The 27,250-nt window shown below is 43.6% G+C and overlaps 6 protein-coding genes across 8 annotated transcripts; 1 reads left to right on the top strand and 5 right to left on the bottom strand.

Moving 5' to 3' along the window:
• Positions 1–1,345: 1,345 nt before the first annotated feature.
• Positions 1,346–7,784, bottom strand: LOC135350645 (uncharacterized). Its single transcript, XM_064549501.1, has 18 exons — positions 7,369–7,784; positions 6,814–7,238; positions 6,511–6,565; positions 5,005–5,408; positions 4,702–4,871; positions 4,382–4,483; positions 4,264–4,337; positions 4,142–4,200; positions 3,947–4,076; positions 3,653–3,715; positions 3,534–3,600; positions 3,172–3,479; positions 2,357–2,909; positions 2,188–2,247; positions 2,014–2,131; positions 1,804–1,903; positions 1,674–1,745; positions 1,346–1,570 (listed from the first exon to the last, which is right to left on the bottom strand). Exons 1-18 carry the CDS (start codon positions 7,490–7,492, stop codon positions 1,410–1,412), a joined length of 3,045 nt encoding a protein of 1,014 aa, XP_064405571.1. The 5' UTR covers positions 7,493–7,784; the 3' UTR covers positions 1,346–1,409.
• A 2,434-nt stretch (positions 7,785–10,218) lies between these two features.
• Positions 10,219–15,459, bottom strand: LOC135349813 (uncharacterized). Of its 2 annotated transcripts, none has more exons than XM_064548423.1 (17): positions 15,321–15,459; positions 14,769–15,193; positions 14,061–14,519; positions 13,719–13,888; positions 13,404–13,502; positions 13,271–13,344; positions 13,150–13,208; positions 12,965–13,094; positions 12,547–12,609; positions 12,425–12,491; positions 12,063–12,370; positions 11,242–11,794; positions 11,073–11,132; positions 10,899–11,016; positions 10,689–10,788; positions 10,559–10,630; positions 10,219–10,455 (listed from the first exon to the last, which is right to left on the bottom strand). In XM_064548423.1, exons 1-17 carry the CDS (start codon positions 15,424–15,426, stop codon positions 10,295–10,297), a joined length of 3,024 nt encoding a protein of 1,007 aa, XP_064404493.1. In that variant the 5' UTR covers positions 15,427–15,459; the 3' UTR covers positions 10,219–10,294. The 2 variants fall into 2 exon arrangements, with proteins under 2 accessions (XP_064404493.1, XP_064404492.1); XM_064548422.1 differs by having other exon boundaries at positions 10,221–10,455; positions 13,401–13,502.
• LOC135349814 (CAP-Gly domain-containing linker protein 1-like) lies at positions 15,440–19,388 on the top strand. The gene is made up of 8 exons (XM_064548425.1): positions 15,440–15,610; positions 16,034–17,068; positions 17,194–17,451; positions 17,715–17,775; positions 17,918–17,968; positions 18,306–18,325; positions 18,595–18,682; positions 19,123–19,388. Exons 1-8 carry the CDS (start codon positions 15,590–15,592, stop codon positions 19,140–19,142), a joined length of 1,554 nt encoding a protein of 517 aa, XP_064404495.1. The 5' UTR covers positions 15,440–15,589; the 3' UTR covers positions 19,143–19,388.
• Positions 19,355–21,614, bottom strand: LOC135349817 (NAD-dependent protein deacylase sirtuin-6-like). The gene is made up of 11 exons (XM_064548429.1): positions 21,384–21,614; positions 21,249–21,276; positions 21,157–21,198; positions 20,903–21,097; positions 20,724–20,840; positions 20,599–20,676; positions 20,430–20,527; positions 20,227–20,381; positions 19,978–20,020; positions 19,711–19,915; positions 19,355–19,616 (listed from the first exon to the last, which is right to left on the bottom strand). The coding sequence occupies exons 1-11, from the start codon at positions 21,507–21,509 to the stop codon at positions 19,489–19,491; spliced, it is 1,215 nt and encodes a 404-aa protein (XP_064404499.1). The 5' UTR covers positions 21,510–21,614; the 3' UTR covers positions 19,355–19,488.
• A 455-nt stretch (positions 21,615–22,069) lies between these two features.
• LOC135349818 (NAD-dependent protein deacylase sirtuin-6-like) lies at positions 22,070–25,215 on the bottom strand. Its single transcript, XM_064548430.1, has 11 exons — positions 25,042–25,215; positions 24,910–24,937; positions 24,812–24,853; positions 24,558–24,752; positions 24,390–24,503; positions 24,256–24,333; positions 23,439–23,536; positions 23,193–23,347; positions 22,824–22,866; positions 22,557–22,761; positions 22,070–22,336 (listed from the first exon to the last, which is right to left on the bottom strand). The coding sequence occupies exons 1-11, from the start codon at positions 25,165–25,167 to the stop codon at positions 22,209–22,211; spliced, it is 1,212 nt and encodes a 403-aa protein (XP_064404500.1). The 5' UTR covers positions 25,168–25,215; the 3' UTR covers positions 22,070–22,208.
• A 103-nt stretch (positions 25,216–25,318) lies between these two features.
• LOC135349816 (NAD-dependent protein deacylase sirtuin-6-like) lies at positions 25,319–27,235 on the bottom strand. 2 transcript variants are annotated; one of them, XM_064548428.1, is made up of 11 exons: positions 27,050–27,235; positions 26,925–26,952; positions 26,829–26,870; positions 26,572–26,766; positions 26,409–26,522; positions 26,279–26,356; positions 26,113–26,210; positions 25,912–26,066; positions 25,827–25,860; positions 25,572–25,776; positions 25,319–25,507 (listed from the first exon to the last, which is right to left on the bottom strand). In XM_064548428.1, the coding sequence occupies exons 1-11, from the start codon at positions 27,233–27,235 to the stop codon at positions 25,476–25,478; spliced, it is 1,167 nt and encodes a 388-aa protein (XP_064404498.1). In that variant the 3' UTR covers positions 25,319–25,475. The 2 variants fall into 2 exon arrangements, with proteins under 2 accessions (XP_064404498.1, XP_064404497.1); XM_064548427.1 differs by having other exon boundaries at positions 25,319–25,487.
• Between the last annotated feature and the right edge of the window lie 15 nt (positions 27,236–27,250).

Genomic DNA, 27,250 nt, shown 5'->3' with positions numbered 1-27,250 from the left:
CTATGTGGCCTGAATGTGTTTACAATCCGAGGGACTTGTGTGTATCCGATCCGAGGGACTTGTTGCTTGAGTGTGTATTAATGGATAGTGCTTTCAATGGTAAATCTATTGTGTAAATCAATAAGTAGTCCTCACATTATGTTACGTCACAGCCACTGTACTTATCCACATTTATTTTTTACCCACAGGCTTAACTCAATTTTGCAACCAACGAACTGAGGGACATTACAGCGGGTTTCCTCACTGAAGTTTGCCACAACGTTGGAACTGAACCACCACTCCAACCTCTCTCAGGAGAACAACTCAGACTTAGAACGGCAAACAGAGAGGAAGGAGCCCGCCTAGATATTGCAGCAGATAATTTCTGGGGAAGAGATCGGAACCGCGCATTTTTTGACATAAGGGTGTTCAGCCCTTTCGCGCAGAGTCATCGACATACCTCCCTCAGTCAATGCTACAAGAAGAACGAACTAGAGAAGAAAAGAGCATACGATGAACATATAAGAGAAGTGGAGTATAAGAGAAGTGGAGCATGGATCCTTCTCCCCCCTTGTCTTCTCAACATCAGGAGGAATGGGCCCAATTGCAAATGTAGTCTACAAAAGAATAGCCTCAATGACAGCTCAGAAACAAAACAAGACATACAGTAAGATAATCCATTGGATCAGATGCAAACTGAGTTATTCTCTACTACACTCAGCTACAATGTGCCTAAGAGGTGCAAGATCAAGCATTCACCATCCAATAACATCCATCGACACAATGGACCTGGCATGCCAAGAGGGCCGAGTGCCACTGAACTGAAGCTGAACTAGCAGCAACTCTCAATAACAATAATTATTTACATGTATATATATATACATGCATTGATAGCTTACATGCATTGATAGCTAGTTGCTTATATAAAACTTCAAAAAAAAAAAAAAAAAACGAATTAGCCTCGCACCAGCCCCGAGTTATCGACCTAGCATTCAAATAGAAAACATCCGGGGCTGGCTGTGCGAGCCGAATCCAACCAACGTAGCCTCGATTCCACCTTTCTCTTTGCGGCCTGGAATCGAGGCTAAAACCAACGCTGCGCTCATCTTCGTTGGTTGGACTCCGCCCAACTACATGCAAGACTTGAACTTTTGGCATAGATCGTTTTTAACAAGGCCGATCATTACCCACTCCTTGAGTCTCCGATTTAGCTTCGATTCCAGGCAGCACTAAACTGAGGCCTTGTGAATTGAAGGAGGCTGGCTACCTGTGATTCTGCCTGCATGCAGCAATAATTAATGTATAAAAGCTATTAAATAGTAGCTTTATGTTATGTAGCTTAGGCATCTCACCAGGCGCTAGACATGTGGTGCTTTCATTGATGATTAAATTTTGTTTTAATTTGTGAATACAGCTACAGTATAAATTGGTCAGTTTTGTTGGCTGCAAAGTTCTCCTATATGGCCATTGTCACAACGGCACGTATAGATGCCTGTCTCCATGGTGATGCATTGACCGTGCCCACTGCACGACGGAGGATTGTGTGCATGCCACAAATCTTTGTATAGTCCATTGGGTAGCCATGGTTTTCCTGCATGGACACAACATATCAGAATTAGCCACTATTTAAACTGTAATTAGCTCTTAGCTGCATAGTGAGTAATTTGCATGCAAAGAAAAATGAATTCATGAACCTTTCCCACTCCAATGAAGTAGTTTTGCCTCATCCACATCGCGTCTGCTCATCTTCGTGTTCCAGCCCAGTCCTGCAGAGATCATGCAGTAACTCACTGATAATGATACTATGGCAATAGCTAGAGTCACCATTAACATTCCAGTGTGGGTCCAGGTGTCCCCATTGTCTGTGAGCCACTAGCAACATGATTGGCTGTGTTCCATACTTCCACAGTGGAGCTTTAGCTTGCTGTGTGTGAGTGGGGGGGAGGGGGTGTTAGACAATGTGTGTGGGTGTATGGGTGGCGTACGTGGCATTGTGGTAAAAATAACAAATGAACATAATTATTATTGTTATACCTGGTTCATCCAATACGCTACTTCGTCATGGATACGATTCTCTCGCCAAAGGTCAAGGTTAACTCCGTATACGCCAGCATTGAAAGTAACATCATCAGATCTGAATTCCCTCTGGTATCTGTGAAACAATAATAATTTGATTGTAGCTTTCAAAATAGACCATAAATAACCAACCGTTCCCTAAACAATGTCTTGACATGTACAGACAACATATCTCCATATGTCGGTGAGATTCTACAGAACAATTTTAGAGTTTTAAAAACATAATACAATAAGGGAACAATTTCACTGTTTAGAGATACAGTTTAAGAAGTCTACTGACACAACTCAACATCATGCTAACCTTGGAGCAGCCACCAAGAGTGTGTTTGTTGTCTGTAGCGTGCTCCAAACCTCCGCCATGTCCCCTAACACAACCGTGTCCACATCCAGGTACACTGCACGACTCAGCTCCGGAAAGAGGAGATGAAAGTAGAACCTTGCAAAATTTCCGGTACTGGCTAGGTGTCCAACGTGGCTGATTTTTGAGTACACCTTAATAGGCTCTGTTATCAGGCTAGCATTGAATATGGTGATGTCAATCTGTGGGTGGTCGCTGTAGCCATAGCAACTCAGATAGGATTCAATCACGAATCGCTCTCCAATGAATACGATATGAAATACAATTTGCTCCGAGTGTTGGGTATGGTTTAAGGTGGAGTTGATGACACTGATCAGTCCGGGGAGTTGTTCCGAATCAGTTGACAGTATAATGTGTACGAGGTCAATAGTACAGCTGTGGTCATGGGTGGGGATCCAGGGAGGTGTGCAGGTACAGCTGTAGTTACCAGGAGAGTGCCTCAGGCAGAGCGAGTGAGGGGGACATTGCTCCAAATTCAAGCTACAATAGTCGATATCTGTGTAGAGGGAGAGAGTGAATGGTGTGTGAGCAATCTCTCACAATGTCTCAGAACAATGTACGTTTTTGTAGAAATATGAGAATGTATACAAAAGTATGTGAGAGAGTGTGTGTGTGTTCGTGTAAGCGGATAGCAACGGTACATGCAAGTGAGAGATTAGTGTACTATTTTGTAAGTTCCATCATAGATAATAGAGACATTTCTGTGCTCTATTATCTATGTATGGTTCCATGCACTGAATTTGCCTAGCTAGTCTCACCTAAGACATAGAGTCCGTGTTGGGGGTATTGAGGCCCTGCCCACCTGCCCCACACATTAGGTGGCCGCAGAGAGTCCTTGAGAATGCCGTTAGTGTTGAAGGCCAGACAGTGTCGAGTGGAGAGACACACATCCCTCAATTCCTCCAGACTTCGCCCCTCTACAACCAGGTAGTCACCTCCGGGGGAGTCCAAGCCTTGGAAGAACACAAATGGTCTCCCTCGAACTTCCTCCTCCCAGTTAAACCCGTCAAACTGATCTGACAAGATCCACTCCTCCTCTGTTGCTCCAACATCACCTTGCACATACCTGCGATCGAAGACACAGCTAGTTGAGTTAATAAGTTCACAGTAATGTTTATACCTTTCCACACAGTTTTGCCCCAGCTTCAGGTAGCCATGGTGACACGCACAAGTGTAGTTGGCAGGTCCTATACAAAGTGTTTAATGAGCACCCCAGTAGCTACAACTACATGCACTTACCTGTGTAAACACAATCCGAGTGCTTTCCACAGAAGTGTAGGTCGGATGCACACAAGTCTATGTCTGCAACACAATAATTGACGTAAAAAGCATCAACAATGTACAGTCTACAGCTGTCCCATAATTATGTATACATACGTAGTTGCAAGAATTCCCCTTATGCTTCACCCACCTATACACCCTTTCCACCCCCACCCCACATAGCCTCGAGACCAGGCCGTTCTTTCAGACAACGAACGGCCTGGTCTCGAGGCTACACACCCACACAATGCGTGCAAACACCCATTCACTCACCTGCCACATACATCCCATCCTCTTGTGGTGTAGCCACCCACTTATTCATGGGAGTCAGTCTGTTCTTAAACTCCCCAGAACTAGTGAATGCTATACACTGCTCTGTAGCCAGGCAACGCTCCTCCAAAAGCTGCAACCATTGTTCTCAAATGCCATCGCCAAGTGGATAATTACTGATAATTACTGAGTGAATACCTTCAGGTTGCCTCTGTAACTAGGGGCCTTGATCACAGTGTGTCCAGGTGACTCCTTACCTACACAAGCATGATAGCACATTGCATGATGTGATAATAGAGCACTGGGTGGAAATACTTTACCTGGGTAGAAGATGAATCTCTTCTTTGTAAGGACAGGTAATGGAATGTCACGATCTTTCGCATACTGATAATACCTGAACATTGGAGGAATATCTATAGACACTGTCAGCTCTCTAACCTTTGTTTAAGACCATTGATTCTGTCATTGTACTCTCTGTTTCTTTGCTCCAGGTTTCCCTTTGCCATCGTAGCAATAACTTCCCCTTCCCCATACAACTCCCTGCAAACACAACCCCACACATTAAAGAGTTGAAGTGGTAATAGCGCTAATTGTCACGTAATCTGTACACCTACAAGTTAGTATCAACAATCAACATTAACAATTACATAACTATTACGTACAAGTAAATGCACACACACGATAATTTCAACCAGAATCTACTCCTGTTTCTATACAAATCAATCTACAGAGATTGTCACTGCAAAAACAACACTCACTTCAATCTTTCACTGGTTTTATTCTGAGAGTGATAGTGTTTGTACCACGCTATGAATTCTCGAAGACCGTCCCTCAATTTGACACGAGGTGTGTACCCCAAGACTCTCTTTGTTTCCTCCATGTCCGCCCAGGTCATATGCATGTCACATGATAACAAAGGAGACGGATCCTGCAATACAGTGTAGCCACAAAGTGAACACTGATACAGAATCTGAGACAACATTTGCGAGATTGTGATTAGCCATGCAGGCATGAAAAGCTTGTGCAATGAATTAAGCAATGAATTGATCAGTTTCACTCACTGTGTCTGCTGTTGAATTGAGCTCCTCCTCCAGCAGCCTCACTAGTGTGGACAGACTCTCTGGCTCTCCGAGACCAGCATTGTACACCTCCCCACAACACTGGGGGGCGTGGTCTAGGGCTGCCAGAATCACACCCACTATGTCGTCAACAAATGTGAAATCTCTCTCTAGTGCTTGCGATGCTGTAAACATTGGTATAGGTCTTTTGTTGATAATGCTGTCAGTAAACTTGTACACAGCCATGTCTGGTCTTCCCCAGGGTCCGTACACAGTGAAAAATCGTAGCCCAATTGATTGGATGCCGTATTGAGAGCAGTAGGTTTTGGAAAACAGTTCGTTTGTCTGCTTTGAGGCAGCATAGATATTTGATGGAGGATTAGGAGGTGTGAGAGTGCTGAAGGGGAGGGGGGCTCAGGGGCGTAGGGAGGGGGGGGGCTTTGGGGGCTGGAGCCCCCCCTTTCTCTGCAAAAACTACACTAAGAGCCCCACCTTCTCTGATGAGTCTTCAGCCTGGGAATTACTGGTATAGATTAGTGGCAGACAAACAGCATGTCCAAGAGCTAGCTATACTATACTAGTAATTTTGATTCTTTAGTGCAACTAAGCTAGCTAGCTACGGCTAGCTAGCTAGCTCTATAGTATTATTAATTGAAGCAAGGTGTGGCTATTTCTTGCACATGCGCAATGCACTGTGCAACTGCATGATTAATAATCTACCACAGAGGTTGATTGAGAAGGTTGATTGAAAGCAGCGACATGTCACAGAAACTGGACCGCTACTTCTCAAGGGCAAGCTCTAGTACTGCCAGCCTGAGTACTGATGAAGAGCCAGCAAAGTAACTCATCAGCTACATTATCATTATTACATTGTACATGCACATGTAGTTAGCACTATAAATAATAATTATTAGCAATGTTTCATGCATATTAATTGTTATTTGTTTTTACAAGAACAATAACATTGTAACATCATAAAATTATATTATAAGTACAACTATAACTATACACGGCCTGTTTCTACAGTTTGTCAAGCAGCCAACCAATAGCAAAACAAGTCCATGCTGTAGATCAGTCAAACCAAGACGTGGTGTTGTACATTGCATTTCCCTCAGCTGAAAAAACCGACAACAAAAAGTTAGAGTTTTGCTGTTGGTGCCTATGTACTCTGCCTGTCACCTCCTGTTCTGTAGAGAGAAGTTTCAGTGGACTTAAAAGGATAAAAAAACCCTCTCAGATCTACCATGGGGAACGATCGCTTGTCCTCCCTGGCTCTACTTCATGTACACAGAGACATCGACGTATCAGTTGAAGACATTGTTGATGAATTTGCCAGGCGTCATCACGTAGACTGAAACTATAGCTAGCTAGCTATAGCCCTTGATTGTTGGCAGGATATAGAATTCACTTCCCGGAAATGAGTCATTAATTAAGGGGTGTGGCTTCCGGTCGCCGAAAAATTTCGCCCTACAGCTCAGCCCCCCCTTCCTCAAATTCCTGCCTACGCCCCTGGGGCTGATCGACCATAGACACTAGAGGAGGATGCATACACAAGAGACGTTTCCTGTGTGTGTGTGTGTGTGTGTGTGTGTGTGTGTGTGTGTGTGTGTGTGTGTGTGTGTGTGTGTGTGTGTGTGTGTGTGTGTGTGTGATTAGTGTACAGTCATGCAGTTATCAGTATAGAATTACTGCATGTTTATGCCAACTATAATTATTATTGCTTCATTCCAGGGAATCTCAGTTTGTACTAATTCAGTTTGTACCAATAAGACTGTTGGTATATCAAAATACACACACTCACTAGTGACTTACATTGAATTGCTTCAGGGTGTCCAGTAGAACTTGAAAGCACTGGATATTGTTGCGCACGTAACTGACCGGGTCCTTGAGTGAGTGTCTGACCCCTGCTTGAGCTGCAAGGTGGATGACGTCTGTGAACTGGTATCTCTCAAACAGATGCAGTAAAAGTTGAGTATCGCAGACATCGCCCCGGTGAATAGTGACCCCTATCTTGATTAGCTCGTTTGCACGGTCATGCTTGAGTTGAGGGTCGTAATAGTCTGTGAATAGGTCTAGACCGACTACAGTGGCCTTCCAGTTGTCAACCAGGGCTCGGCTGACGTGGTAGCCAATAAATCCGGCAGCGCCCGTTACTAGGACAACCCGCTGAGAGTGGGGGTGTGTGATGAGTGTGTGCGTGGGGATAGGGGTGCAGTAAACCTTGGGACGAACGAAATCTGCAGTGGATATTCTTGTTACGTATGCATGTGTATGGGAGAAGCTCAGTGGCAAATTATAACAATAACCAACACTGCATTGCAATGTGTGTGCATGCAGGCACACTTGTGGTTTCCCAGTCAAACTTACCAGTCTGTGTAGAATGCAAGCCCAGGAGAGTGCACACTAGGACACAGGAAGGCACACATAGCAGGATAAGCAGCTTGGAGGTCGGGAGAGGCCAGTCAGCAGGAGCGCAGCCAGGGGGGCTCATGGTACTCAAGCACCCTTTCTATCTCAGACTCAGATAGGCTGAGATTGTATATATATACCTACTGAGCACCAGATCTTGCTGCAGTTAGCAGTAGGCAAGCAAAACGATTTAGTCTTTAAACTGTGAGCTATTCTGCATACCTACCGGTGACAGGTAGATTTGTTTGTGTTTTCAATTCCTGTGAAATTAATCATGCACTCGTCCATTCTTTTCTATGTATTCGCAAGTGTTTTAATGAGCATTTTCTGCGAGTGGGGACTCGCGCAAATAATTATGTCACTCTTCGTTTAATCATAGATTGAAAAGGAAGGGGATTGGAAACGAAAATGTTTGCGTGAAACACTCCGCGTTATAGGGCGTGGCTAAAACTACAAAGGGATTATTTTATAGTCAGCATGCTCATTACCTGTCTTGGCTGCCATACAATGTGCTGTACATAAAGAAATAGAAATGGTGAAATTGATCACTTTTAATGTTGAATATTCTAAAAAGTAAAGAGAATATAGCTCTAAAAGGTCGACTAAGCAACGCAACCACTAAATACATGCTATAAAAGAAGGAATAGCCCTTACTATGAAGTCGTGAGAGGTCAAGGCCCGTGGTGTGTCTAAAAGTATACTAAAGCAGTTTGAAGGACTATACTGCAAACGTTTATGAACAGTAAAGCTTATCCATGGCATGAAACCATTCTATATAGCACTTAGATACATAATAACCAAGTCAAGCAATGTATTTTGCTGTTTAGGCTTCGCAGCAGGGAAAGAGAAAAGTTGACATGGAGTAATTCAAGCTATACTCAACAAAAACTAAAAACAGAGTAAAGACAGCGGACTTAGACAAGTTAGAGCTTGTCAGTGGTGTAAACTTACTTCTCTAGAGTAACCTCCCAGCCTCTGAGTGATCGCTAGTGGATAGGAGAGCTAGAAACAGTTGAAATACAACCAGAGTACGGTCAAAACAAAAATAATCGCGATCGCGAAATCATAACGCGGAGTGTTTCAACCATTTACACAGGGAGGCCTGGTCGTTTCCAATCCCCTTCCTTTTCAATCTATGGTTTAATAACCACCCTACCATAGTCTAGTCTGTACGCTGGTGTTTTATGTGGGTACCGTACCGACCGGCTATGGCAAGTCCCAGAGCAAGTCCATCTGCTTTCCAGACACTCCCTTTCTTGATTGATGTGAAGCTTGACAGGACCATGTACCAGTGCACCTCTCTCTGAAAGAAGTGTTGTGATGGTGATTTCTCCTCTTGTTTCTCTGAGTGAAGCCATCTTCAAAGTGTTGGTGTGTCTGTTCGACGTTCAGTGCCATTCTCTCTGGAAGGAAGTATTGTTGTGACATTTGCCAAAAATTGGTCACAGAGTAAGTACGTGGTATCTGATCCGAGAACTATGTGGCCTGAATGTGTTTACAATCCGAGGGACTTGTGTGTATCCGATCCGAGGGACTTGTTGCTTGAGTGTGTATTAATGGATAGTGCTTTCAATGGTAAATCTATTGTGTAAATCAATAAGTAGTCCTCACATTATGTTACGTCACAGCCACTGTACTTATCCACATTTATTTTTTACCCACAGGCTTAACTCAATTTTGCAACCAACGAACTGAGGGACATTACAGCGGGTTTCCTCACTGAGGTTTGCCACAACGTTGGAACTGAACCACCACTCCAACCTCTCTCAGGAGAACAACTCAGACTTAGAACGGCAAACAGAGAGGAAGGAGCCCGCCTAGATATTGCAGCAGATAATTTCTGGGGAAGAGATCGGAACCGCGCATTTTTTGACATAAGGGTGTTCAGCCCTTTCGCGCAGAGTCATCGACATACCTCCCTCAGTCAATGCTACAAGAAGAACGAACTAGAGAAGAAAAGAGCATACGATGAACATATAAGAGAAGTGGAGTATAAGAGAAGTGGAGCATGGATCCTTCTCCCCCCTTGTCTTCTCAACATCAGGAGGAATGGGCCCAATTGCAAATGTAGTCTACAAAAGAATAGCCTCAATGACAGCTCAGAAACAAAACAAGACATACAGTAAGATAATCCATTGGATCAGATGCAAACTGAGTTATTCTCTACTACACTCAGCTACAATGTGCCTAAGAGGTGCAAGATCAAGCATTCACCATCCAATAACATCCATCGACACAATGGACCTGGCATGCCAAGAGGGCCGAGTGCCACTGAACTGAAGCTGAACTAGCAGCAACTCTCAATAACAATAATTATTTACATGTATATATATATACATGCATTGATAGCTTACATGCATTGATAGCTAGTTGCTTATATAAAACTTCAAAAAAAAAAAAAAAAACGAATTAGCCTCGCACCAGCCCCGAGTTATCGACCTAGCATTCAAATAGAAAACATCCGGGGCTGGCTGTGCGAGCCGAATCCAACCAACGTAGCCTCGATTCCACCTTTCTCTTTGCGGCCTGGAATCGAGGCTAAAACCAACGCTGCGCTCATCTTCGTTGGTTGGACTCCGCCCAACTACATGCAAGACTTGAACTTTTGGCATAGATCGTTTTTAACAAGGCCGATCATTACCCACTCCTTGAGTCTCCGATTTAGCTTCGATTCCAGGCAGCACTAAACTGAGGCCTTGTGAATTGAAGGAGGCTGGCTACCTGTGATTCTGCCTGCATGCAGCAATAATTAATGTATAAAAGCTATTAAATAGTAGCTTTATGTTATGTAGCTTAGGCATCTCACCAGGCGCTAGACATGTGGTGCTTTCATTGATGATTAAATTTTGTTTTAATTTGTGAATACAGCTACAGTATAAATTGGTCAGTTTTGTTGGCTGCAAAGTTCTCCTATATGGCCATTGTCACAACGGCACGTATAGATGCCTGTCTCCATGGTGATGCATTGACCGTGCCCACTGCACGACGGAGGATTGTGTGCATGCCACAAATCTTTGTATAGTCCATTGGGTAGCCATGGTTTTCCTGCATGGACACAACATATCAGAATTAGCCACTATTTAAACTGTAATTAGCTCTTAGCTGCATAGTGAGTAATTTGCATGCAAAGAAAAATGAATTCATGAACCTTTCCCACTCCAATGAAGTAGTTTTGCCTCATCCACATCGCGTCTGCTCATCTTCGTGTTCCAGCCCAGTCCTGCAGAGATCATGCAGTAACTCACTGATAATGATACTATGGCAATAGCTAGAGTCACCATTAACATTCCAGTGTGGGTCCAGGTGTCCCCATTGTCTGTGAGCCACTAGCAACATGATTGGCTGTGTTCCATACTTCCACAGTGGAGCTTTAGCTTGCTGTGTGTGAGTGGGGGGGAGGGGGTGTTAGACAATGTGTGTGGGTGTATGGGTGGCGTACGTGGCATTGTGGTAAAAATAACAAATGAACATAATTATTATTGTTATACCTGGTTCATCCAATACGCTACTTCGTCATGGATACGATTCTCTCGCCAAAGGTCAAGGTTAACTCCGTATACGCCAGCATTGAAAGTAACATCATCAGATCTGAATTCCCTCTGGTATCTGTGAAACAATAATAATTTGATTGTAGCTTTCAAAATAGACCATAAATAACCAACCGTTCCCTAAACAATGTCTTGACATGTACAGACAACATATCTCCATATGTCGGTGAGATTCTACAGAACAATTTTAGAGTTTTAAAAACATAATACAATAAGGGAACAATTTCACTGTTTAGAGATACAGTTTAAGAAGTCTACTGACACAACTCAACATCATGCTAACCTTGGAGCAGCCACCAAGAGTGTGTTTGTTGTCTGTAGCGTGCTCCAAACCTCCGCCATGTCCCCTAACACAACCGTGTCCACATCCAGGTACACTGCACGACTCAGCTCCGGAAAGAGGAGATGAAAGTAGAACCTTGCAAAATTTCCGGTACTGGCTAGGTGTCCAACGTGGCTGATTTTTGAGTACACCTTAATAGGCTCTGTTATCAGGCTAGCATTGAATATGGTGATGTCAATCTGTGGGTGGTCGCTGTAGCCATAGCAACTCAGATAGGATTCAATCACGAATCGCTCTCCAATGAATACGATATGAAATACAATTTGCTCCGAGTGTTGGGTATGGTTTAAGGTGGAGTTGATGACACTGATCAGTCCGGGGAGTTGTTCCGAATCAGTTGACAGTATAATGTGTACGAGGTCAATAGTACAGCTGTGGTCATGGGTGGGGATCCAGGGAGGTGTGCAGGTACAGCTGTAGTTACCAGGAGAGTGCCTCAGGCAGAGCGAGTGAGGGGGACATTGCTCCAAATTCAAGCTACAATAGTCGATATCTGTGTAGAGGGAGAGAGTGAATGGTGTGTGAGCAATCTCTCACAATGTCTCCGAACAATGTACGTTTGTGTAGGAATATGAGAATGTATACAAAAGTACGTGAGAGAGTGTGTGTGTGTTCGTGTAAGCGGATAGCAACGGTACATGCAAGTGAGAGATTAGTGTACTATTTTGTAAGTTCCATCATAGATAATAGAGACATTTCTGTGCTCTATTATCTATGTATGGTTCCATGCACTGAATTTGCCTAGCTAGCTATAGTCTCACCTAAGACATAGAGTCCGTGTTGGGGGTATTGAGGCCCTGCCCACCTGCCCCACACACTAGGTGGCCGCAGAGAGTCCTTGAGAATGCCGTTAGTGTTGAAGGCCAGACAGTGTCGAGTGGAGAGACACACATCCCTCAATTCCTCCAGACTTCGCCCCTCTACAACCAGGTAGTCACCTCCAGGGGAGTCCAGGCCTTGGAAGAATACAAATGGTCTCCCTCGAATCTCCTCCTCCCAGTTAAACCCGTCAAACTGGTCTGACAAGATCCACTCCTCCTCTGTGGCTCCAACATCACCTTGCACATACCTGCAATCGAAGACACAGCTAATTGAGTTAATAAGTTCACAGAAATGTTTATACCTTTCCACACAGTTTTGCCCCAGCTTCAGGTAGCCATGGTGACATGCACAAGTGTAGTTGGCAGGTCCTACACAAACAGACAAGTGTTTAATGAGCACCCCAGTAGCTACAACCACACTCACCTGTGTAAACACAATCCGAGTGCTTTCCACAGAAGTGTAGGTCGGATGCACACAAGTCTATGTCTGCAACACAATAATTCACAGTAAAAAAAAAGCAAGTACAGGTACATTTCAATGCATCTACAATGTACACTACAACTGAGTACCTGGCCCTTAGACTTGCTCAACATTCCTGAAGGTTATATAAGGAAATTAATTGCAAAGACAATTGCACCTTAATTAAAAACATGTGCAACCATAGTTTCCTGATAGGCTGGGTTGTCTCTAAAATAACGCTAGATAGCCAACTAGGCCTGGTAACTGTCTTCAATATAATTATGTACACGTACGTAGTTGCAATTACCATTTGTACTTCACCCACCACACCTATAAACACCCCACACCCACACACCACCCCCGCACATCCATATTCACTCACCTGCCACATACATCCCATCCTCTTGTGGTGTAGCCACCCACTTATTCATGGGAGTCAGTCGGTTCTTAAACTCCCCAGAACTAGTGAATGCTATACACTGCTCTGTAGCCAGGCAACGCTCCTCCAAAAGCTGCAACAATTGTTCTCAAGTGTCATTGCTAAGTGGATAATTACTGAGTGAATACCTTCAGGTTGCCTCTGTAACTAGGGGCCTTGATCACAGTGTGTCCAGGTGACTCCTTACCTACACAAGCATGATAGCACATTGCATGATGTGATAATAGAGCACTGGGTGAAATACTTTACCTGGGTAGAAGATGAATCTCTTCTTTGTAAGGACAGGTAATGGAATCCCACGATCTTCTGCATACTGATAATACCTGAACATTGGAGGAATATCTCCATGAGTTGACATAGGCACTGTCAGCTCTCTAACCACTGTTTAAGGCCATTGATCCGGTCACTGTACTTTCTGTTTCTTTGCTCCAGGTTTCCCTTTGCCATTGTAGCAATAACTTCCCCTTCCCCATACAACTCCCTGCAAACACAACCCCACACATTAAAGAGTTGAAGTGGTAGTAGCGCTATAATTAATTGTTAAGTAGTCTGTACACCTACAAGTTTATTATCAACAACCACCATACATTAACATTACAAAACTATTACGTACATGTAAGTGGACACACACGGTAATTTCTACTCGTGTTTCTATACAGATCAATCTACAGAGATTGTCACTGCAAACAACACTCACTTCAATCTTTCACTGGTTTTATTCCGAGAGTGATAGTGTTTGTACCACGCTATGAATTCTCGAAGACCGTCCCTCAATTTGACGCGAGGTGTGTACCCCAAGACTCTCTTTGTTTCCTCCATATCCGCCCAGGTCACATGCAAGTCACATGACATCAAAGGAGACGGATCCTGCCATACATTGAAAGAGTGAAAATGCGTACCCACAAAGTAAACACTGATACAGAATGTTAATTTAGCAAATGCACATCATTTGTGAGATTAATTAGCCAGGCCTGAAAAGTTTGTGCAATCAATTCCAACAATTAATAGCAATAGCAATGAAGCATTCAGTTTCACTCACTGTGTCTGCTGTTGAGTTGAGCTCCTCCTCCAGCAGCCTCACTAGTGTGGACAGACTCTTTGGCTCTCCGAGACCAGCATTGTACACCTCCCCACAACACTGGGAGGCGTGGTCTAGGGCCGCCAGAAACACACCCACTGTGTCGTTAACAAATGTGAAATCTCTCTCTAGTGCTTGCGATGCTGTAAACATTGGTATAGGTCTTTTGTTGATAATGCTGTCGGTAAACTTGTACACAGCCATGTCTGGTCTTCCCCAGGGTCCGTACACGGTGAATAAACGTAGCCCGATTGATCGGATGCCGTATTGAGAGCAATAGGTTTTAGAGAACAGTTCATTTGTCTGCTTTGAGGCAGCATAGATACTTGATGGAGGATTTGGAGGTGTGAGAGTGCTGAAGGGGAGGGGGGCTGATCGACCATAGACACTAGAGGAGGATGCATACACGAGAGACGTTTCCTGTGTGTGTGTGTGTGTGTGTGTGTGTGTGTGTGTGTGTGTGTGTGTGTGTGTGCGTGCGTGTGTGTGTGTGTGATTAGTGTACATGCAGTTATGTGCAGTATATTAACATTTGAAGCCGTCTAGAATTACTGTTTATGTCAACTATATAGCTTCCTTCCAGGGAATCTCAGTTTGTACGTGATCCTCACTAATAACATTGTTGTATATTCAAATACACACACTCACTAATTATTATCAGTGACTTACATTGAATTGCTTCAGGGTGTCCAGTAGAACTTGAAAGCACTGGATATTGTTGTGCACGTAACTGACCGGGTCCTTGAGTGAGTGCCTGACCCCTGCTTGAGCTGCAAGGTGGATGACGTCTGTGAACTGGTATCTCTCAAACAGATGCAGTAAAAGTTGAGCGTCGCAGACATCGTCCCGGTAAATGGTGACCCCTATCTTGATTAGCTCGTTTGCACGGTCATGCTTGAGTTGAGGGTCGTAATAGTCTGTGAATAGGTCTAGACCGACTACAGTGGCCTTCCAGTTGTCAACCAGGGCTCGGCTGATATGGTAGCCAATAAATCCGGCAGCGCCCGTTACTAGGACTACCCGCTGCGAGTGGGGCTGTGTGATGAGTGTGTGCGTGGGGATAGGGGTGCAGTGAACCTTGGGACGAACGAAGTCTGCAATTGTGTTATGTGTGTATGGGAATGGAATGAAGAAGCTCAGTGGCAAATTATAACAATAACCAACACTGCATTGCAATGTGTGTGCATGCAGGCACACTTGTGGTTTCCCAGGCAAACTTACCAGTCTGCGTAGAATGCAAGCCCAGGAGAGTGCACACTAGGACACAGGAAGGCACACATAGCAGGAGAAGCAGCTTAAAGGTCAGGAGAGGCCAGTCAGCAGCCATTGGAGGTGAGACATTTGGAGGTGGCTAGCGCTAGAAAAGGGGGTGGATCTTGTGGTAATTTATTCTACATTTCCGCAACAAGCCAATTTGAACCGCAGTGGAGTTATTGGATTGAAGCATTGAAGAGAGAGCTAGCTAGAGCAAGACAAGGAGAGATCGTACCATGACTGAGCTTGCACTACCAGTAAGTACGTAGACTATGTTTGTAACTATGAATCATAACGCTTCAGCATCTAAATCCATAGCTAGGCCTATATCCAAATATTATTTTATTATTTTTGCTGGCTGTAGGAAGTAGGAAGTTTTTGTTTGTGTCCTTTTCTGTGTATTTTATAGCACAAAAACAGCACAAATTTTTACTCTACTAGACTATCTATGCCCTATTAATCAAAAGTAGAGTAACCTTAGATCAAGAGTATATACTCTTGCTTAGATCTAGTGCTGTTGGACTAGACTGTAGCTGGACTTGCAAATTGGGATCAGATGTCTGCAAAGTCTTTGCAGTCTATTAACACCCTGTAGAGCCATTAGTGGGAGTATAAAGCTACTCTGAAATCCATTAAAAATCCATTTATTGACAAGATTGATTGTGTGTTGTATTGCACAGCTCGCTCACCACATTGACGAGGTCTCACCGGATACCAGTGACTCAGAGTGCTCAGGGACTCACAAAGACATATCCGTTCAACCCACACTCAGAGATGTCGGCAAGAGAGTGCTCTACTATTCATCTGCCGATAAAAAAAGCAAATATGGGACCCTTCGATTCATCGGAGAGACGGAATTCTCGACGGGAACGTGGTGTGGAGTGGAACTGAACAATGCCAGTGGCAAGAACAACGGCACTTACAAAGGAATTCGTTATTTCACCTGTGATGCAAACTATGGTGTTTTTGTCCCCATCAACAAAGTTGAAATGGATTTTGGACGTCGCAGTCGGCCCAACAGTTCCCCCAGCAGCAGAAGCACGTCAGTTGACAGGGAGATTAAAACAGGTTCCCTGACAGCCACACAGAAGGGACTGAACACTCTCTCCCTGCAGCAGCAGATTGTGAACAGACTCTCGGCTCCAGTACAAAAACGCAGCAGCAAAACCAGCACTCAATCATCATCGAACAACCGTCGTCAGCCCCTCAAAGCGTTTGCTACGAAGGGAGTAAGTCGAGAGGAGCCGAGAGAGACAAAGAAACTTCCTCCATTCAAGTCAGGAGGAATGGTAAAGGCCAGAAGCACAGACAATATCAGTAAGGCGAGTGGAGGTAATACAACACCAAAGATGCCCTCTAAGAAATCCAGCTCAGAGAGAGATCTGCGAGGATTTAGTGGTAAAAGCACTTCGACAAAAAAGGATAAATTGTCTCGCAAAGTGAGAGTCAACAGCTGCTCAGATGTCAATGTACCAGAGCAGCCTGCCCCCTCTAAAGACCCCACCCCTGTGATCAAGTATCCCCAGACGTCAACACCCGGCACACGTGATGAACATACTCCTGATGGGTGCTCCTCACCTGATGACGACTCGGGGAGCAATACTAGCCAATCAGACGATCCTGTCAAAACACCGGCTGTCGGGGAGACGGCTTTTGTGGAGACTCCTACACCTAACGGCCCCAACACACCAATCAACGGGAAGGCAGGGATTATGGTAACTATGTGTTTCAGCCCGTGTGATATGAAATGTGAAGTATGTTGCATCATGTGTGTACAATTAAACCACTGTTTTATGTGTTCTTGCTAATCAAAATAATAATGACCTTGCTCTCACTCTAGGTAAACAAGAAGGTGGACACAAGTGGTCTCGAGTCTGCTCCTGTCCTGCTGATCAAGAGTGAGCTAAAGAATCCCAGCTACAACCAGGCGACTATGGCATTTCCCGAGGTTGTTGCCACACCAAACAAGTGTTACAAGAATCGGCCCTCAGGCTCTGCCACTCTGGCCCACCCCCTCACACAGCACACAGCCTCACACCATTCTGAGACAGAGGAGACAGACAGTGTGGTGACTCAGCTACTAGACCCCAAGCACTCAGTGAGTTGCACATTTTCTTATATATAGCTACAGCTATGTCCCATAATTATGTTTTAAATTAGTAATATCGTCGTAGGTTTCATGTATACTCATTGTCATCTTTCAATCTACAAGCTCTTGCATGCATTTTTTTCTATCCATAATTATTGTGCCATAGGCTCTATAAACTGTTTTTGATTCTTGCTACAACAATGCCTAGCTTTGAATCTTATCTTTGTCTTTTGATGAGGTTTCCTACTCATATGTTGTTTTGACTGCTACAGTTGGAGGGTGTGACAGTGGCTGGTGTACTGGCAGTGCTCAGGGAACAACACAGGCTAAACAGTATGTTTGTTTATGGGGTGTAGCTATGGTGATGTTGTTTTCAGGGTCTACCTAAGTCAGCTGATGTACACACACCCGCCCACGCATTTAATTCCCTCTCTCACACACACACACACACACACACACACACACACACACACAGCTTTGCAGAAAAAGGCAAACAAAACTCAATTAGATACTCTGAGAAAAGAATGTGAGTATAGTGGTGCCATGGTTGTCTTGTCTGAGCTATAACAGGATTATTATTACCTAACTATACTCTGCCCAACCCACAACAGGCAGTTGGTTACTAAGGTCATATTTCCCTTCCTAGAACAATAGTCAGATGGCTAGCCAGCTATGCTAATTGCTAGACTAGTGGAAGTGCCTGCATGCAATAATGGAACTGTGTGTGTATTAAAATGATAATGCTTTTAGGTTTTCAGTTGTTATGTATGCATGTATGGGCTTGTTTGGATACACTTATTAGCAGGTGACTTTGTGTACACTAATAGCAACACATTTCCTTATGCTGTGCACACATTTTGCAGATTCTGACAGGTTAGAAAAGGTGAGCCATTGTAATTAAGCAACACTGCTCGTGGTGCCATATGAGTATAGTGACTCCATTCAGAAGACCTACATGTATACATGCAGTCCCCCAATCCCACAACCTGTAATCTGATTTACAGTATATTGAGAATGCATTTTGCAACTCTAGCAAAGTAACAGCATTCCCTGGCCTAGTATAAAGTTTCAATTTGCTACTGTTTGGTGATGTGGTTTTGAGGTAAACATGTTATGAGGTTTCCTCAATGAATACATTTTGTGTTATTACAGATGGAAAGGCAACAGAAAGGAGCTCTCAAGGAGTTGGTGGAGAGACATCAAAGTGAGATAATGGCACTCAACAGAGCACATGTGGAAGGTAACTAGCTGTGAGCTTCACGTACACACACACACACACACACACCGGCTTTCAGAAAAGAAAACATTTCCCCCCCCCGAAAGCAATCGCTGATCTAGACATACCGTAATTATTGTTAGCACTACCAAACAGCTACTAAATGCATACCGTAAAAAATGGCTTATTAGCGTACCATGCATGCACTACACAAGCTGCTAGCTAGCACATAGATAGCTGAATCGATTCTACCTAATGTCCTTCACAAAATTAGAAAAGGAGTACAAAAACCTGTAGTTGAGCATATGCGCTTAAAATAAAGATACGCTTATAATCGAGTTTGTACGGTATTACTTTGAAATTATACAACCCCACTATAATTATTTTTTATATAGCTAGCTAGCTACTCTTGTATTTGTGTGTGTACACTCTCAGTTACTATTATCCTTCACACGCACACACAGAGCTGAGACGGCACAGATGAGCTGGGAAAGTTGAACTGATCGTTGTCACAAATTCTGGGCTGGGCTCTAATGATCGATTTCACACATGCATTGCATTATCATAGGTTACAGCACACTTGTCATCAATCTCCAATAATTAAGCTACACACTCGTTATGTTTCACTTTCAGTTCAGTTTCTTGTAAATTTAATGTTGTTGCTGTAAATGTTTTCAAATCATATCCAACCTTGGCTACAAGTCAATAATAATTGTTGTTTCAACTTTAATTCACAGTTGCCAAATATATATAACATAAGAGTGTTCAAAAGTTATTAAGAAAGCTACATGTACACTAATAGCCACACTGTATGACAAACAAATATTTGATTACTGAATTTTGGCACTGGCTAGTTTTTCTGCGACATCTTTGACTTCACCTTTGACCTCGTCAGACCTTGAAACTGCCCACATCCCAGTGAAGGGGTTGTACTGGAGATCCACTGTCACTGATCCGTCTGCAAGGTGGTGGTTTGTGCAAATAATGATTGGCTAGTAGCAAAAGATAGACCAATGAACCGACTATTATCATGATGGAATCACAATGCTCACCTTCAGTTATATCAAACTTCAACATCAAAGGAGGCTCCCCATAGTGAGAATGGAAGGCTATGTTGACCTGGAGGGCAGCACCAGCTCTGGTCAGCACTGTGTAGGGCTCTTGATCACATCTGATGTCCGGATCAGCTCCACTGAATGTTACAGACTTGAGAAACGAGAACGGGTGGTCCTCTTGGTCCCTCCCTTCCACACACACCTGGAATCATGCGGAGAGAGTGACACAATCACTTCACACTAAACCACTGTACGTCACTATACCTCATACTTGTCTCCTTTCTTCCCAGCTGTCATTACAATTCGTCTGTACAAAAGAAGTACATCTTAAAATAAAAGTTCATATTCACACTCCTGTAATAATTATAACGTGTTGATATACATGTATATTGATTGTGATTGTATTGGGAATATACATGCATGTACACATGCACCTATGTATTAATGGTGACATATACATATAATACATGCAGGTCCAAGCACTTTCACTGTAAACAATGCTCATGCAGTCACCTCTTGAGCCTAAACTCGGGTATATCCAGCCCCAGCTTGCTCATGAGCAGTTTCATCACATCATCACACTTCCCATTGATCCTCAGGGCAGCTAGGTGGTCTATTGGTGTCCTCTGTAGGTTCACTATCACCAGCAAATTCTTCTTGCCCACATTCTATAGACGTAGATAGTTACTAGTCAGAAATTTCCAGTGTGTTTATACCTGTGGGATGAGAGCAGCTGGTGTGACAGTGAGGCTCGAGCCCATGGCCAGGCAGAGGTCAGCTTTCTTTGAGTGGTCAAAACTATCCTTTATAGTGACTGTATATAGCAAACAAAATATACATGTTACGATATTGAAAAATGATGGTCACAGGCTCCCACATTTGTACCTACAGGAAGGCTCTCTCCAAAGTTGATAATCGTGTCTTCAAGGTCACCACGACAGGCAAGGTCGTCACACATACGACCTGCAGCATAAATAATTGAGAAGAGATGATTAACGGGAATAGCTCACCTGTCTTGTGGCCGAACATACCACCCATGCCTGTTGATGTCCTAAAATCCCGCAGATATTCTCTCTCGCATATGTTGCATTTCTCAACATTACTGTTTCCATGGAGCTCATACAACCCTGTTGGAAGAGGTGTCCAATAATTAATTAATAAAATAATTGCCGTGTTTACTGAGACTCACTGGAGGTTGGTAATCCACTTCTCCTGTGCAGGCCATCACAGTTCTGACTGACAACAGCATGCAGGATTCCCTTCTCCATGAGCTGCACAAACGACATGTGCGTTGGTGTGGGGATTGCCTTGGCGACGGATGTTGTTTTGTGCTTCCTAACATCCCATTCGATGCCTGCAGCTTGTAGCTCCCATGCACCTGGCCCTGCATGGAGAAACACAAGGGCATCAATCAATGCAACAGCATAATCCCATAGCTAGTACCTGTTTCCAGTTTAGTATTTATTCCACTACGGAAATCTGGAACTGAAATAGAGAGATGATTAGTAGATGTAGATCAATAATTGATAACTTACTTCCAGCTGAAGTACTGATTCCTGCTCCCTGCAAGAAATATGCATGTATAAAGTATATACATGACTTTGTACAAACCACCACCAAAGAAATCTAGCTAGCTAGACCTCAGCAAGCTAGCTGTTTTACTGACTTACAGTGAATACAATAAAGTGTTTGCTCTGCCTGACCCAGTCAGCCAGCTGGGAGACCTTAGTCTCCAGCTCTTCTGGAGAATCAAAGAACTCCTTAGTGTCCTCCTCACTGCGAATTGTTGAAGCCATATTGATGCCCTACTATGAGAACTGTCTCTTGGAACTGTAAATCTCTCTCACATATAAACATAAACTTGCTGCAGCTCTGCAGTAGTTTAGCCTCGGCTTGTGAAGGAGGCTACTCTGCAGTCTGCACAACCAGCTCCACCCCTTTTTAGCATGCAGCTGTGAGTCACAACAAGAGTGCATGAATCCTGGTCACAATCAATATCATAATACTAGAGTGTATGTTACTGTATGACTATGGGCTTAGCAGGTGACTTTGTGTACACACTTCCTTTATATAATTATGCTGTGCAAACATTTTGCAGATTCTGATAGCCAGATAGGTTAGAAAAGGTGAGCCATTGTAATTAAAGCAACACTGCTCATGGTCAGTGCCATTTGAGTAGCGACTCCATTCAGAAGACCTACGTGCATACATGCAGTCCCCCAATCCCACAACCTGTAATCTAACAATAATGAATGCATTTTTCAACTCTATCAAAGTAACAGTATACCCATCACATTTGTCATCAATCTCCAATAATTAAACTAGATCTACACACTCGGGTTTGCTTCACTTTCAGTTTCCTTGAATAATGTTGTTGTTGTAAATGCAACCTTGGACAACTTGAAAAAATAATGTGTATTAAAGTAAAAAAGTTTTCCAAAAGTGATTAAGAAAGCTACATGTACAGCTAATACACTACATGACAAACAAATTGATTACTGAATTTTGACACTGGCTAGGTTTTCAGCGACATCCTCGACTTCACCTTTGACCTCGTCAGACCTTGAAACTGCCCACATCCCAGTGAAGGGGTTGTACTGGAGATCCACTGTCACTGATCCGTCTGCAAGGTTTGTGCAAGATCATATATATCAAGTGATTGGCTAGTAACACATGCTACATCAAGTATATAAACCACTCAAGTGGGATCTAAGACATCATAGTATAGTCATTGAAGCTTAGGTATAACGCATAATGTACAATAAATACGGAGATCGAAACTATATAACCTGTCTCTGGTAAGATTAGACCAACGAACTCTATTATCATGGTGGTATGCTCACCTCCAGTTATATCAAACTTCAACATCAAAGGAGGCTCCCCATAGTGAGAATGGAAGGCTATGTTGACCTGGAGGGCAGCACCAGCTCTGGTCAGCACTGTGTAGGGCTCTTGATCACATCTGATGTCCGGGCCAGCTCCACTGAATGTGACAGACTTGAGAAACGAGAACGGGTGGTCCTCTTGGTCCCTCCCTTCCACACACACCTGGAATCATGCGGAGAGAGTGACACAATCACTTCCCACTAAACCACTGTACGTCACTATACCTCATACTTGTCTCCTTTCTTCCCAGCTGTCATTACAATTCGTCTGTACAAAAAAAAGTACATCTTAATGAAGATTCATGCTTGCATGGCAATCAACACAATTATCCCATGTGGTGATTGACACAATTATCCCATGTGGTGATTGACACAATTATCCCATGTGGTGATTGACACAATTATCCCATGTGGTGATCGACACAATTATCCCATGTGGTGATTGTGATTGTTTTGTGTGATTATTGGGAAAATGCAAATAGAGATGTGTACACACTGTCCTATGTATTCACATTATGTATCTCCATAAATGGTGACATACATGTAGGTCTAAAATATACCCTTTTCTTTAATATGTAGACAATGATCAGTCACCTCTTGAGCCTAAACTCGGGTATATCCAGCCCCAGCTTGCTCATGAGCAGTTTCATCACATCATCACACTTCCCATTGATCCTCATGGCAGCTCGGTGGTCCAGTGGTGTCCTCTGTAGGTTCACTATCACCAGTATATTCCTCTGGCCCACATTCTATAGAGTGTAAGAGTGCAGATGTAGATAGTTACTAGTCAGAAATCTCTAGAGCACAGACAGAAAAGGGACACAGAAAATGTGCTTGTACCTCCGGGATGTTAGCAGCTGGTGTGACAGTGAGGCTCGAGCCCATGGCCAAACAGATGTCGGCTTTCTCTGAGTGGTCAAAACTATCCTCTAGAGTAACTGTAGCAAACAAAATATTACGTGTTATAAAGGCATTCAATATTGGCAAGAGTTTATGATAGAGAGAGAGTATCGAACGTAGGCATACTGTACATCAGATGTATGCGGAGAGTAACGTGACTTCCTGTATCTGTCACAAGCTTGGAATTTGCACACTGACCAATCCAAGTGTGGGTGATGTCAAGTAGATTACATCACCCACACTTGGAAGGGTTGATAGATTACATCACCCACGCTTGGATTGGTCAGTGTGCAAATTCCAAGCTTGTGACAGATACAGGAAGTCACGTTACTCTCCGCATACATCTGATACACAGTATGCCTACGTTCGATACTCTCTCTCTATCATAAACTCTTGATATTGGCAAAAGTATATAACAGAGAGAGAACAGTATCGAGCGTATAGGCATTCTGTGCATCGTGCGAAGAGTAACGTGACTTCATGTATCTGTCATGGGCTTGCACACTGACCTATCTAAGTGTGTGTGATGTAATCTACGTGACTTCCTGTACGTGACTTCCTGTATCTGTCATGGGCTTGGGAATTTGCACTGTGAACAACTAAGTACGCGTGACGTATTTGATGATTACATCACACATGACAGATACAGGGAGTCACGTTACTCTCCACACACATCTGATGCACAGTATGTCTATGTTCGATACTACTCTCTCTCTATTATGTACTCTTGATATTGGTCAGGCTCCCACATTCGTACCTACAGGAAGGCTCTCTCCAAAGTTGATAATCGTGTCTTCAAGGTCACCACGACAGGCAGGGTCGTCACACTTGCGACCTGCAGCATAAATATATACAATAATTTAGAAGAGCTGATTAACGGGAATAGCTCACCTGTCTTGTGGCCGTATACAGCCATGGCTGTTCGTGTCCTAAAATCCCGCAGATATTCTCTCTTGCATTTGTTGCATTTCTCAACATTACTGTTTCCATGGAGCTCATACAACCCTGTTGGAAGAGGTGACCAATTATTAGATAATTGCTGTGTTTACTGAGACTCACTGGAGGTTGGTAATCCACTTCTCCTGTGCAGGCCATCACAGTTTTGACTGACTACAGCATGCAGAATTCCCTTCTCCATGAGCTGCACAAACGACATGTGCGTTGGTGTGGGGATTGCCTTGGTGACGGATGTTGTTTTGTGCTTCCTAATGTCCCGTCCGATGCCTTTAGCTCGTAGCTCCCATGCACCCGGTCCTGCATGGAGAAACACAAGGGCATCAATCAATGCAACAGCATAATCCCATAGCTAGTACCTGTTTCCAGTTTAGTATTTATTCCGCTACGGAAATCTGGAACTGAAATAGAGAGATAATTATATGAATTGGTAGATGTAGATCGATCGATAACTTACTTCCAGCTGAAGTACTGATTCCTGCTCCCTGCAAGAAAGAAAAAAGTTGCGTGTATATAAAAATACATGACTACACCACCCAAGAAATCTAGCTAGCTAGCTAGCTAGACCTCAGCAAGCTAGCTGTCTTACAGTGAACACAATGAAGTGTTTGCTCTGCCTGATCCAGTCAGCCAGCTGGGAGACCTTAGTCTCCAGCTCTTCTGGAGAGTCAAAGAACTCCTTAGTGTCCTCCTCACTGCGAATCGTTGAAGCCATGTTGATGTTTAATATGAGAACTCTACCGCAGATGAATACTTTTATATGCCCCCCACATGGGAGAATACGTCAGTAGATCTAGCAGCTATTTTTAGCAGCTCAGCTTAACCAGCCCCACCCCTCTTAGCATGCAGCTTGACTCAGCAATGAGTCAACAATCAGTAAACAAAAATTAATTAGTCAGATACTAGCAGTTGTTAGTTTGTCAGTAATGTCTTGAATTGGAACAGGAGAGGTTTTATCCTTTGGGTCATCCGACCTTGAAACTGACCATACACCAGTAAATGGGTTGTACTGGAGATCTGCAGTTACAGTTTTATCTGAAAATGTGTGTGTATGTCTGCGTGTGAAATAGTTGAAGATACAAAAAAGAATGCGTTTTAGTGTGTATTATTTTAACTTACTGCCTGCAACGTTAAACTTCAACATCAAAGGAGGCTCCCCATAGTGAGAATGGAAGGCCATGTTGACCTGGAGGGCAGCACCAGCTCTGGTCAGCACTGTGTAGGGCTCTTGATCACATCTGATGTCTGGGCCAGCTCCACTGAATGTGACAGACTTGAGAAACGAGAACGGGTGGTCCTCTTGGTCCCTCCCTTCCACACACACCTGAAATCGTATTAAAATTTAATATCAGATTCAATCAACTAGGAGCGTACCTCGTGTTTATGGTTTGCTTTTATTACCACACACCTACAGCAACAAAAAGATTAGGATGAGGCCATTTTGACAATGCTCAGTCACCTCTTGAGCCTAAACTCGGGTATATCCAGCCCCAGCTTGCTCATGAGCAGTTTCATCACATCATCACACTTCCCATTGATCCTCATGGCAGCTAGGTGGTCCAGTGGTGTCCTCTGTAGGTTCACTATCACCAGTCCTTTTTTCTTGCCTGTTGTCTATTAAATGGATTGAAATAAACGGAACTGATTGAATTCCATTTACCTCTGGAATGTCTGCCGCTGGTGTGACAGTGAGGCTGGAGCCCATGGCCAGGCAGAGGTCAGCTCTTTTAGCATGTTCAAAACTACAATCCAATGTAACTAAAGAGAGGAAAATTTACAAAGTTTGTTGCACAGTGTCATGAGACGCATGATGAGTATTGGCTAACCTTCAGGAAGGTTCTCTCCAAAGTTGATTATGGTGTCCTTTAGGTCGCCACGGCAGGCAGGGTTGTCACATTTACGACCTGTAAAATGCTCGATAGTAATTCAATATACGGGCTCTTTAGATCATATCACCTGTTTTATGTTTTCTAGCACCCACAGCAGTTCTTACTCTGAAGTCTCGTAGGTACTCCTTCTTGCACTTACAGCATTTCTCGACATTGCTGTTACCATGAAGCTCATACAACTCTGAAATTAACCACACAAATATACAATAGAGAATAGTTTATGCACTTACTATCGGTGATCAGTCCACTTCTCCTGTGCAGGCCATCACAGTTCTGACTGACAACAGCATGCAGGATTCCCTCTCTCACAAGCTGCACAATCGACATGTGCGTAGGAGTAGGAATGGCTTTGACAGTTGTAGTTGTCTTATGTTTCTTTGCATCCCTCCCCACACCCTTGGCACGGAGTTCCCATTTGCCAGGACCTGGAAAATTCAGTGCTTAATTTATTGAAGTATTACAGTCGACTCGTGTGATTAGATTGTACCTGTTCCTAATTTAGTGTGAATTCCACTGCGGAAGTCAGGAACTGTGGAATGAATCATGAGTTACACTATCCATACTGATCCGCCAGTGAACTTACTTCCAGCTGAGGTACTGATGCCTGCACCCTGCATAAAATAATTGGTGTAGACTACCTAAGCTTTAACAGTTACACTAACTAGACCACTTCAAAGATCGAGAGCTAGTGGTGAGAGTCTAGCTTACAGTGAATGCAATGAAGTGTTTGCTCTGCCTGATCCAGTCAGCCAGCTGGGAGACCTTAGTCTTCAGCTCTTCTGGAGAGTCAAAAAACTCCTTAGTCTCGTCTTCTTCACGAATTGTTGATGCCATTATAGATCTACAAATGTATATCTTGTGGTGTTTTTCTCTCACCATGGAACCGGAGATCATGACCTCGGCTCATTA

This window comes from Halichondria panicea, chromosome 16 (assembly GCF_963675165.1).
Source record: "Halichondria panicea chromosome 16, odHalPani1.1, whole genome shotgun sequence".
NCBI classification, from domain to species: Eukaryota; Metazoa; Porifera; class Demospongiae; order Suberitida; family Halichondriidae; genus Halichondria; species Halichondria panicea.
The sequence above is the reverse complement of the archived record's forward strand: the minus strand, read 5'-3'. Positions and strand labels throughout refer to the sequence as shown.

Bases quoted from the DNA above. Each gene is read 5' to 3' on its own strand.
- LOC135350645 (XM_064549501.1), bottom strand. From the start codon at position 7,492: ATGAGCCCCCCTGGCTGCGCTCCTGCTGACTGGCCTCTCCCGACCTCC. The intron at 4,484-4,701 runs GTGAGTGTTGTT...TTGTGTTTGCAG, and splicing joins AAAACCAGTGAAAGATTGAA to GGAGTTGTATGGGGAAGGGG. The intron at 4,338-4,381 runs GTTAGAGAGCTG...TCCAATGTTCAG, and splicing joins ATCAATGGTCTTAAACAAAG to GTATTATCAGTATGCGAAAG.
- LOC135349813 (XM_064548422.1), bottom strand. From the start codon at position 15,426: ATGGCTGCTGACTGGCCTCTCCTGACCTTTAAGCTGCTTCTCCTGCTA. The intron at 11,017-11,072 runs GTTGGTTATTTA...ATTGTTTCACAG, and splicing joins AAGACATTGTTTAGGGAACG to ATACCAGAGGGAATTCAGAT. The intron at 10,456-10,558 runs GTTCATGAATTC...GTGTCCATGCAG, and splicing joins ACTTCATTGGAGTGGGAAAG to GAAAACCATGGCTACCCAAT.
- LOC135349814 (XM_064548425.1), top strand. From the start codon at position 15,590: ATGACTGAGCTTGCACTACCA. The intron at 17,069-17,193 runs GTAACTATGTGT...CTCTCACTCTAG, and splicing joins ACGGGAAGGCAGGGATTATG to GTAAACAAGAAGGTGGACAC. The intron at 18,326-18,594 runs GTGAGCCATTGT...GTGTTATTACAG, and splicing joins ATTCTGACAGGTTAGAAAAG to ATGGAAAGGCAACAGAAAGG.
- LOC135349817 (XM_064548429.1), bottom strand. From the start codon at position 21,509: ATGGCTTCAACAATTCGCAGTGAGGAGGACACTAAGGAGTTCTTTGAT. The intron at 21,199-21,248 runs GTAAGTTATCAA...TCTCTATTTCAG, and splicing joins AATCAGTACTTCAGCTGGAA to TTCCAGATTTCCGTAGTGGA. The intron at 21,098-21,156 runs GTACTAGCTATG...TTCTCCATGCAG, and splicing joins AAATACTAAACTGGAAACAG to GGCCAGGTGCATGGGAGCTA.
- LOC135349818 (XM_064548430.1), bottom strand. From the start codon at position 25,167: ATGGCTTCAACGATTCGCAGTGAGGAGGACACTAAGGAGTTCTTTGAC. The intron at 24,854-24,909 runs GTAAGTTATCGA...TCTCTATTTCAG, and splicing joins AATCAGTACTTCAGCTGGAA to TTCCAGATTTCCGTAGCGGA. The intron at 22,762-22,823 runs GTATAGTGACGT...GCATGATTCCAG, and splicing joins AGAAAGGAGACAAGTATGAG to GTGTGTGTGGAAGGGAGGGA.
- LOC135349816 (XM_064548427.1), bottom strand. From the start codon at position 27,235: ATGATCTCCGGTTCCATGGTGAGAGAAAAACACCACAAGATATACATT. The intron at 26,871-26,924 runs GTAAGTTCACTG...TTCATTCCACAG, and splicing joins CATCAGTACCTCAGCTGGAA to TTCCTGACTTCCGCAGTGGA. The intron at 26,357-26,408 runs GTGATATGATCT...AGCATTTTACAG, and splicing joins TGCTAGAAAACATAAAACAG to GTCGTAAATGTGACAACCCT.